This window comes from Talpa europaea (assembly GCF_964194135.1).
Source record: "Talpa europaea genome assembly, chromosome: 4".
In the NCBI taxonomy this organism is placed as follows: domain Eukaryota; kingdom Metazoa; phylum Chordata; class Mammalia; order Eulipotyphla; family Talpidae; genus Talpa; species Talpa europaea.
In genome coordinates this window covers 82,009,953-82,021,675 of record NC_140070.1, presented here as the reverse complement: position 1 = coordinate 82,021,675, position 11,723 = coordinate 82,009,953, and the positions used below count along the sequence as shown (strand labels likewise).

The 11,723-nt window shown below is 35.8% G+C and overlaps 1 protein-coding gene across 2 annotated transcripts in view; it reads right to left on the bottom strand.

Annotated features, from left to right (window-relative positions):
• Window positions 1-5,753: 5,753 nt before the first annotated feature.
• The window catches only part of EPHA3 (EPH receptor A3), a gene marked incomplete at both ends in the record, with an annotated part of 304,318 nt that continues 298,348 nt past the window's right edge, over window positions 5,754-11,723 (bottom strand). For both annotated transcript variants that reach the window (XM_084231585.1, XM_084231586.1), the window contains one exon: window positions 5,754-5,859. In XM_084231585.1, the coding sequence (XP_084087711.1) occupies window positions 5,754-5,859 (106 nt within the window). The remainder of the gene's footprint in view (window positions 5,860-11,723) is intronic.

The following is an 11,723-nucleotide window of genomic DNA, read 5'->3' as shown; positions in this document are numbered from 1 at the left end:
TTTTCATATGATACATAAATATGTAATAGAAATTATCAAGGGTTATTCTAAAGTCTTATTTGTTGTTATTATTGCTATTATTGCTATTATAGCTATTATTGTATTATTTCTATTTTAAGTGGAAAATTATATATTTTTTAAATTACATTTTAATTTTTATTATTTTCTTTTTTTCTTTTTTAAGTGGGAAATTATCTTTTTTTTTTTTAACAGAGAACGTGATAGCCCACGTAGGAGGAAAGTGTGATTTAATTATGCCTATTCTCTATCAACTTGTAACAGACTTTTCCCAGGGAATTTCAAGGTGAGGACGTCTGTAAATCTCCAGCATCTTCACTTTATGGTGTATTTAACACTACCACTTATTTTCCCAAATCGTATCTAGATCCCCTGGGTCAATAGAACGTGTATCCCAGATGTCCCATAAGAAGCGTAGTTTTTAGTAAGCATGTTGATGTTATTTGTACATAGTAAGAGAGTAGAAAGTATCAGGAAATCTTTGGCATTTACCTTGTTAAATTTTTATAGTTAAACTCTGGTTTAAGGGTCTACTTAAACGACTTCACTGCACTAAGAAAAATGGGAGCATTGAGACCAATGAAATAAATTTACAAAATTCTATGGAAATGAACCAATTCTAGCAGAAATCAGTATGTTCAATGATCCAAGATACACAACTAGAACATTAATTAATTTTATTAACTTGAAGGAAATTTATACTTTCCCCTGTAAAGAGAAAAAACTAATCAGGGACATTATTTTTTATTAGGTTATCAAAAATTGTTTTAACTAGTTAATCTTTTATTTTGAATGTATATTAGATACCAGGCATTACAGTGGGCTCCATTCCTGTGCAAAGTGTCTTCAGTCACAAGTAGGGAGGAAGCAACAAACAGGTGATTTCAGGAGAAAATGTTTAGTATTATGCAGGATCAATTACAGGGTTCTTTTGCTGCACCAAAAAAGGTGCTTGATTCAGTGATGGTGAGATAAGGGAAACTGAAGAACGAATAGAGGGTAACTAGCTAATTCTGGAAAAATAACATGATGTTCAAAGGTTCTGATGCATCAAAGGAAAAAGATGTGAGATATTAAGACAACTACAAGAGGTTTGGTGCCATGGTGTACAGTGTGAGGAAGCAGTGGGCAGAGGGGAGACTACAGAGAAAAGCAGTGTTTTATTTGAAGCAAGTTTTATGGTGCAATATTAAAGAATATTCTGCATTTTAGAAAGGATAAGTTGGAAATTATGGGCTAACATCAGCTCTTAGCTGTGGTTTTATTTCATTTTTAGCTGGGTTACTATCATGTCTAAAATACATAGAAATTTCTTAAAAAGACTCAGAATGCTTATTCTTTTGAAAGATCAGGAATTCATATTGATTCCTTGTTGCTTTATTCCTGAGAAGTTTGTTTTGGAGGATCAAAAGATGCTTTTATGAATCATCTCTCTCTTCACTTCACTCAACTGACATAACTTGCTGAGCCTCTGAGGCATTGTGCTTACCATCCTACTGGAGAGAAACTGTAAAATTATATTTCCTCTACTATATTCATCAGACTCATATTGGAAATATTGGGACTGAAGGTAGATACATTTTTTAGAAGATTCTAGTAATCTAGATAAATCATGAGAATCAGCAGAGGTCTTGGGGGATGGCAGAGAAAAGAAGCGAGCATACCCATAATATCATTATGAGGTGATGCTAGAGGAGATAGAAGGAAGAGAAAAAGATGACATTTTAATTTCCAGGTTAAAAAACTCCACAGCCATTGTCTTGTTTGGGATCTTCAAAAGCAGACACCAAGAACAAATGTGATTATGGGAAGAGAACAGAACAAAAAGATTCCAGCTTGAAATATCTGTTTATTTACAAAAGGTGACCTTGATAATATGACTTAGACATTCGGAGCCTTGATTTCCCCATCTATTAATAGTAGGTAATGTCTATTCGTGGGATTGTTGCAAAGATTTAACAATAGTGATAACAAAACATCTAAGTCACACTAATGCTTAAAATATATTTACTGAATGAATAAAAATTTCTCCTTTTCCTCTGCCCTTTTATTTAATTAATCTCCTGTTTACAAATTATTCTCCACTCTGCTGAAAATGAGCAAATGCTATTTCTCCTTTAAGGCAAACTGAAATCTGACCTATTTTGTGACCTTTCCCTATCTACTTCCACCTCCTTGGAAATACTGATCAATTATCTTGCCATATACTGTGCGTTAGCATTTTTAGTTTTCATGTATAGTTTTTTTCTAAAGTAGAGTAAATGACTAGGGGCATACTTTGTACAAAGCATCTGGTGTTAGAGTCTTATTTGTAGCCTTGCTTTTTAAAAATGTTTGAAAACAATTTGGGGGTATGTTCACAATTCCTTCCTTTTTTTCATAAATGGTATTCTGACTTTCTTGTGGACATAAACCTCTCTACTATGTCTAATCCCAGTAGATCATCAATCACACCTGACCCCACCCATACTCTCCGAGGAAAAGCACACAGGACTAAGTACTTGCCAATCTGAGTAATTCATTGTCCTATTCAAAGGGATCCAGATAGGGCTTGTGAGTTCTACCATGCCCAGGATTTTTTCAGAAACCATTGAGGGATGGTGATTATCTCACAGAAATTACAAAGTAGAATTATATTAGATAGAGCAATGTTTTAAATATATATAGCTTGCCAATTAACCCAATTGAAAAAAAATAGTTATGTGAAGGATACAGAGACTAAAAGACTTACTCCTGAATCCATCTGTTTGCATAACCTGATAGAAGTTTATACCCAGACTTTTCCATCAGAAAAGTATTCTTGGTATCCTTAAGCTAATTGATTTGGGTTTTGTCACTTGTACTCAAAAGAAAACTGCTTAGTGCAGTCGGATTCTTTAGCCATAAAAGTAATTACTGATTACTTTTTGGCTTATTGATAATGAAATCTAGACCTGAAATGTGAATTACATAATAACATGAACCCTTTCTCATTAATGGAGAAAAAAGAAACAGAAGCACATTCTTTGTGACTTATATAAGCTTCATTATTTTGATGTTTAAATAAGCACATAGTTTTATCATTTCTTAAAAAGCTTCAAAGACCACTTCTGTATTCCAATCTGTAAAAAATATTTTCATTATGTTTATTATAAAAATATAAATGTTTCCACTACAAATCATTTTACATTAGTAAGAGGCCATCTACATTGTATAACATAAACTAAATGAGTCATGTTTTGAAAATACAAGTTCAAAGTAAATACATATTGCCAATCATATCACATTTATACATGGAGTAATTGGTACTTAGTCCAGCATAAACTGGGAGAATGACTGGAAATAAATAATATATGTAAATCAAAATGAAGGTATAAAACAGATAATATGGTACATAACATCGCAAGGGAGTTGTGGTTTCATGTTTATTGAAAATCAATGCAGTTCCTGTACAAAGAGATGGCCACAGCATTCTAGTACCTCTACTCCACAGTTAAGAATCGTACACTGTATGTTTACATATGTACAGGGTAAGAATTGTGTAAATTTATAAGAGGTCAGATATAAAAATAGTGAAAAAATGAAGGGCAATATACTGTGTATATAATCTCTACTTTTTAAATGGAAACCACAGTCAAAATAAGTGAAATAGATTCAACAATCCTCAACTTTTATGAGTTCATGAAATGCACAGAATTTTTGTGCATGCTCAGTGTAGTATCTAAGAAAGTAAATGTTAGTCTGGGAACAAATGAGAGTGAAGTCTGATTCAGATCTCAATCTAACATTCCACAACACAAAATGTTTCATTACAAAAATGTTCTCTAGTGGCTCCTAGCAGGATTAAGTGAAATTTGTAACTGATTTCATCATTGCATATATCTTTTTTAAAGGTTCATGCTCGTATATATCCAATACAGAATTCTAGTAGGATGATTCATTTGGCTATAAAAAAAATATTGCCAAATTTGAGAAATAATCTCATTTATGAAGGAACACAATGTAATTCTTATCATACTAAATTTACAACAGATTCACACTTTTGAGTTTTGATCTGTGTTTGTAAGCTGTATCGTGTTCCATTTTGCATAAGAACATAAAGGTTGCAGCATTGTTTTATCCATTCTATTCTTGTGACATATGCATTTCTTATTCTCATAACATGATCATATCAGCATTAGGAATAACACAGACAGAGCTAAATGTTGCTTCACAATATATTAGCAGCTAGATCTCCACAAGGTACATGTTTTCAATTTTTACTTGAGTATACTCATATTTGAGCTTTTTGGAATATTAAGTCTAAGTTCCTGCAATGAGGGAATCTCTCCATTGCCTGAAGATTTTGAAGCATTTTTAGTTAACCAGGTATGTTGAAAGCTGTATGTCTAATAAATGCACACCTCGGTGATGAGGATGAATAGTTGTCATCATTCCCTATATACATCCCCAACAGCTTAAACAAATATTAAGTAACATTTCAAAGCCAGTCATCAAGTGACTGTTTGATCCATACATTGGCCCATATTAATTGACTGTATTAATTAATGCAGCAATCTGTATAGGGGTTCCAAATCTTTCCAGTGTAGCTGTTCTCTACTCAAAAGCTCTAACATAGGTCTCTTATCAATGAAGGGAGTTGTTGGGCTGTCTCCTAAGCACTAGAGCAGGGCAGGTATGTCATTGAGAATCCATACATACAAGCCAGTATATTACACTCAATTAGTAACATAAAGGTCATAGTAAATGCAGAGACAAAAAAATGGATGAAATAATTCTGATTGTGAGAGATTTGGTTAGTGTATGAACAAGGAAAGGGTTTGGTTTCTATCTTTATAGATGCATGATTTGTATATGATCGATATACACAGGAGAGAGAGAGAGAAGAGGAGAAGAGGAGGAGAGAGAGAGAGACAGATGTGGGGTTGGGGGGAAGGAGGGAGGGAGAGAAAGAAAGAGTTGCATATAAGTGGATGGTTCCACAAATCTGGAAAGAAACCCATCATTCTCTACATTTAGTTTACCATGTTTCTTACTGCTGACAATTTGAGAGAACATTTGGCACTTGGCTGTAACAAATCCAAATTAAATCATCACGGCATAAATAGAAAACAATAAAAACAATTCAAAAGAAAATAAATATGTACTTTTCTTCAAAATTAAGACACATTTTTTACATAATACTTAAGGAAGCTATTGATTAAAAATGTGCAGTACTTAAAACAACTACAAACTTCATGTCTATATGCTTTTAACAGATAAAAGAGAATAATACAATGAAAAGGTAGTAAATATGGCCAGTTGGTTTGAGGTATAAATTCCTCTATTTTGCTTGCTTTTAAAGAAACAAACTACCTGTTACAGATTTCTTCTGTGTATAAAAATATTGCAAGCCTTTGTGGCTATTAGTAAATAGAACCACTATCTTCATTATGTTACTTCACTTGTTTTGCTTTTACGAGTCAGTTTATGATCAATGGCTCTTGGCTAGTTCTTCACCATTTCGTGCTGAAGAATTTTAATTTAATCCATAAACTAATTTTAAAAAGCAATTACAAAACAAAGTATGCCCACCCACCCATCCACTAAATGATAGGGGAAAATAAAGAGTTTTTTGATTCCATTTTAAGGCATTTGTACTCATATCTGAGTGTCTTATTGAGATTGGAACTTCCACCAGTATCCCCAGCATTGACATCTGTCTGCGAGTGATGCTACATCTTCCAAAGTCACCACTTCCTTCCAGAAACAGCACTTTACACTGGAACTGGACCATTCTTTGATTGTGTTTCTAGAGCTTTAATGCTACTGATGATCTTCTTCTGTGGTCCAACCACAGTGACACCAACCTTTTTCACATCGCTGTAAAAAAGAAAATGTCTGGTAAGAAATGGAGTGTCCTGGTTAGTGTGCAGACAGGTGCTTTTCAATTGACAAACCTTGCACAATTATATAATCTCAGTGCTTTGGACTTCATTTTCTGATTTCTGTATCATCCATGTATTATAACCCAACGATTCCACCTCTCCTTGTAGAGGAATATGGATGGCATAAAAGATTGAATAGTGTCTCAAAATTCCTATCTACCTAAAGCTTCACCACCTGATCCTATCTGGAAATAGGGTCAATGCAGATGTCATCAAGGTAAGGATCTAGGTGAGGGCAATACTGGATTAGGATGGGCCCTAAATCCAATGAGACTACAGTATCAAAAGTAGACAAGAACACATAGTGACATGGAAAAGGAAGCCTTATAAAGAGAGAGGAAGAGACCAGAGTTATGTTGCTAGAAGCCAAGGCAAGCCAGGATCCACCAGTAGCTGGAGAAGGCAAGGAAGGACTCATTAATGACACTTGATTTCTGACTTTTGGTCTTTGGAACTACAAGAAAGTAGATTAATGCTTAAGTCAATTAGTCTGTGATAATTTGTTATCATAAATGGCTTTGGCTACACCATAAAATATATATATAGATCATCATACATTCTTTTTTTAAAAAAAATTATTTGTTTATGTATACAAGAGCTGGGGTATAAGCCAGAGTTTCAAGAAGGGTTAAAGGACTCACCAGAGACAGAGTGAGGAGCAGAACAGGTAGATCTGCTGATACACTGTTGAGGGGAGCAGCGGGCAAGACAGGAGAGGTCTGCTGTGCCATGTGGGTTTGCTCCCTGGCCAGGGATCGAACTCATGCTTCAGTGGCTGTGAATTGATTCATAGTGCTGAGACTTAACCCCTTATACCAACAGGGAGGCCCTGACCATACATTCTTTGTAGGCATTATCCTTTTCACTTAAGTCTGGGCCAGCTCAGGGACTGTTTTGACTAGCAGAGTATGTTAAAAGGAATAGTGTATCAACTTAGCACTAGAGTCTTAAGAAACTTCCACATTCCACAATTTATCTCTTTGAGATACCTTGTCTGGGCCTCAGTGCTGCCATAGAAGGAGTCTGCTGAGACTCAGACAGGAGAGGCCATTTGGAAGCATTTAGGTCTGCAGTGCTAGTCTTCACAGGTCTGCAGCTGGGCCTACCTCTGAGCCATCTGCACTAAGACACGCAGGCATGAACCCATCTAGAGTTTTCCAGATAGGCAGAGCTTTGTATCAGATGAATACTTTCTCAACACCCACACCAGAGCAGAAGAATCTCGCACCTGAGCTCTGCCAAAATTCATACCCTAGGACATAAAATTGTGTTTTTAATCTCTAAGTTTTAAGGCAGTTTGTTGTATAGACACAGATATTAAAACATAAAGCTATTTCAAAGTGAAAAAAAAGGATATGCCTTTCTTTATAAAAATTAATAAATTTAGGGCCTCTCTGGTGGCACAAGGGGTTAAGACACAACCTATGAAGCTATCTGCAGCCACTGCAGCACAATTTCAATCCCTGGCCAGGGAGTTATCCACATGGCGCAGCAGACCTCTCTTGACTCACCCGGTGCTCCCCTCAGCAGTGTACTTCAGTCAGACTGGCTGTTCTGTTTCCCACTCTGTCTCTGGTGAATCCTCTCACCTCCCACACCTCTGGTCTTTATCCCAGTTCTTCTATACATAAATAAATAAATCTTTAAAAAAAAAAGAACAAAATTAATAAATTTAAAATAATGTAAATTCAGAAATTAGGCATTAAAGATTATAAGAACATATGGAATTTCACTCAGGGAGAAAGGCTTAGCTAAATGTGCAGATTATTGATTAAATATTATTGTTTAAGCACATATTGTTTAAGTATATCTATCTCTTTCAGGTCTCGACTCAACTATCTACCTTTTACGATATTAGGAAAGAGAACTAAAGTAACAATTAAAGGGTTATGCTTTAGCTTGCATTTTTATGTACCCTCTAACCTATCTACTTTTGCCAAAATGTCCTCTACTCATACCCAGCCATGTTCAAAGTAGCTCTAAACACCCAGTTGCTATAGTCTCTTTAATGCTCCCTATTTATATCATTTTGACTATCATATTCAGGAAAGCAGTGGAAAAGTTCAAGACCAAGGAGCAGTTCAAGATTCAAACCAGAGGGGAGCATGCAATCTTGCACTTCAAAGGATAAAAGAGAGGTGATGACACTTTGAAAGTGGCATTCAAGGAAGCAGGATAAGGATATGAGGCAGGAAACCTGCCTGCTGTGCATTCTATACACTCAACCCTCTCTTCAGCTTCTACGGTTTGCTCATTCTCTCCTTTTCTTACATTATCCTCCTCAAACCATGTTAGACTATGAAATAATATTTAAAAACTGATTAAAACTCTGTATTTGTGGACCTATTTTGAAAATTAGATGACTTGAGTAATCTAATAAATAAATTAGTACTTATTTGAGTCTGAAACCCTATTGATCTTTTCCTTATGGTTTGATAGTTTGGCTATGAATAAAAGGTGAAAACTCAGTGGCTGACTTTTAGGTATCTCTGTCCTATACTAGGAGAAGTAGAATAATGAAGTCAAGGTAATCAGTTCTGCATTGGTCCTGTATGACACAAAAAATAGACACTGAAATTCAAAAAATAAACCTAAACTGTAAATGTAAAGGTAAAATACCCATTTAAATATTTTATAGCACTTAAAATGAAAATTTTGTCTTGTTAGATTTCCCCAAATTCCTAGTGTATTAATTTTTTTTAATGTATTCTTCTGTTATATAAACTCAGGACGTGAGGTGCACCACACTGCAGAGGACCGAGAAATAAACAATTATGTTCAAGGAGTTTTAGGTCAATAGATGTTGATTCCATGTTGTCCCTGAAAGGACAGATGAAAGAATAGTGTGGAGATTAAAACACAGAGAGATCTGAAAGCATTTGGCGTCTGTGAGAGAGGCGCCTGACAGAGCAACCTCTCAGGACAAGTAAGCTTTCATCCTGAATGTGTACTCAGAGGCTGTTTAAATAATAGTAAAAATTAAGCAAAATTATTCTAACTCACCCAAAAGTGCTTAAAAGCCAACATTGTAGTGTTGAGACAAATGCTCTACTAACTTGTAAATATAAGAAATGATGTCAGGTCACTTTTTTAAGCAAATGACTTTCTTACCAAATTCACAGCTTATAATGGCTGACTATTTTTAAATTGTGAACTAGCAGTTAATCTTATTAACAATGTTTTGCCTCACCCACTTTAGTACAGTGTTTCATTATCTAAAAATTCTGTGCTAACATTTTATTAAAATAAACATTTGTATATCTTTGTCTTTGAAAGTCTGGCAATGGTGTTTAAAGGTTCAGATTTGTGTTTGGTCTTTGCTAAGCATCTATGCCCTAAAGCAGGTGTTTTATATAGCATAACCCAGTGTGTTTATACTATCAAGAGATTGTAGATATATCTAAAAACATTAATATATTCCTTGACAATATTGCATCAAAATAACTACAAAAGAAACTCAAAACGTATTGTCAATTGGGTCAGAAGCCTATTTAAAAAATAGTGCATTCCATTTTAAACAGGAATGCTAATATATGTTAAGTAACCTATTTTCTTTTTTTTAAAGATTTATTTATTTATGCATACAAGAACTGGGGTACAGGAGAGAGGTGTGGGGGGTGAGAGGATTCACCAGAGAAAGAGTGGGGAACAGAATAGGAAGACTGACTGAAATACACTGCTGAGGGGAGCAGCGGGTGAGTCAGGAGAGGTCTGCTGCACCATGTGGGTAGCTCCCTGGCCGGGGATTGAACTTATGCTGTAGTGGCTGCAGATAGCTTTATAGGTTGCGTCTTAACCCCTTGTGCCACCAGGGAGGCCCTAAGTAAGTTATTTTCTAAGAACAAATGCTCCTCTTCAATAGTAGCATACCCTTCCTATAGGTATTTTTGTGATTTTTTTTTCTGATTTAATTGTTATAAATAGTAGTTTATAAATAGTTTTTAGACACTTACATCTCTATTTAATATACTCTACAGTCTTTTTGAAGTTGAATCTGTTGCATCCACAGTGTTTTTGCTTAAATGATTAAGGGTAATAATGAAAGTCTTTAAATACTCAACAACATTTAAACATTCAAATATCAGTTGGAGAGGATAAGATTTAAAGAAACTTAAGGCACTAAAGCATTTATTTAAGAAACATCAGAGGGGGCCTCCCTGGTGGAGCAGGGGTTAAAGTCTCAGCGATATCAAGCTATCCCCAACCACTTTGACATGAGTTCGATCCCCGGCCAGGGAGCTAAGCCACAAGACAGCAGACCTCTCCTGTCTCCCCCGCTGCCCGTCTCAGCAGTGTATTTCAGTAGATCTGCCTGTTCTGCTTCCCACTCTGTCTCCGGTGAATCCTCTCACCTACTCCACCCCCCACCCTCACACACACACCTCTGGTCTACATCCAGGTTCTTGTATGCATAAATAAATAAAAATAAATCTTTAAGAAAAAGAGACATCAGGGATAGAATACTCTCACAAGAATATGGACACCATTTCCAAACAAACAGGGTGAGCTGCAAAGTTGTGGACAATTTTTGGTGTATTCAACCAGAAGCACAACACTTCTTTCTTTGAAACAGCCCTCTATCTTACCCTCAGAAAAAGGTTCCTAGAGTCAAGCTTATGCTAGCTCATTCCACCTCTTTTGAGTGGAAATGATTAGATCATGGCAAGCATATATGCCTTATGAGGGCCCAATAAACAAGCAGGAATGAGCTCAACAGAATTTCTCTCCTGGCAACTTGGAATTAAAAGGACCCTGGTCAGTGGAGTGACACACCAAGGTTACATGACCTGACATTGAAATACTATTTTTTTGAAGTCACTGTGCAGGACAGAAACGATGCAGTCAACTAGAAAGTGAAGTAAATTGATTCTCATTCACAGAGAAATTAACAACATGGCTTCTAGAGGTTCACTTTCAGGTCCCCAATCCCACACTTGTGAGAGGACAAAATTTAAAGATCATTACTAGGTTCAGTTCATTCCATGTAAATCCCTTTTCCTTAAACCCATGGATTTTTCATATCAAAAAATTCCTATTACCACAAACCCCTATTAATAAATATAGCCTATTATACTTGATTATTGTTGGCTTTCCATGAATAAAACTGTGTAAGTACTAATTAAGAATATTAGATATATATATTTCATCTTTCAAAACTGACAACATGTTTTTTAAGGAAGACAATAAAGTCCTGCCTTACTATTTACGACTTCATGTTTCCAGCATGATATTCTCACATAAGTAGTGAGTAGTTAATCTAACAAAAATTGTATATTATCATCTATTATAAAAATGACTTTGGAGGGCCTCTCTGGTGGTGTAAGGGGTTAAGACGCAGCACTATGAAGCTACCTGCAGCTTCTGCAGCACGAGTTCGTTCCCCGGCCAGGGAGTTGACCCACAAGGTGCAGCAGACCTCTCCTGTCTCCCCGCTGCTCCCCTCAGCATTGTATTTCAGTCAATTCGCCTGTTCTGTTTCCCACTCTGTCTCTGGTAAATCCTCTCACCCCCCATACCTCTTGCATGTACCCCAGTTTTTGCACTCATAAATAAAAGAATCTTTAAAAAAAATTACTTTTGATTTGAACATGCTTCCCTAACCACCAGTTTACCCACCTAGCTCTCAATTTTCCATTTACACAGAGGTTAGACTTTGCTAAAAATAACAGAAAATCCCAAGCGCAGGAATATACTAATCATCCTGCTTTATCTTCTTATGTTTTAACTTAGGTACGTGTATGAATCTGTTGGTCTATCTGAAGAAGATTATCATTTCATGAAGACACCTAGGGTGGGGAC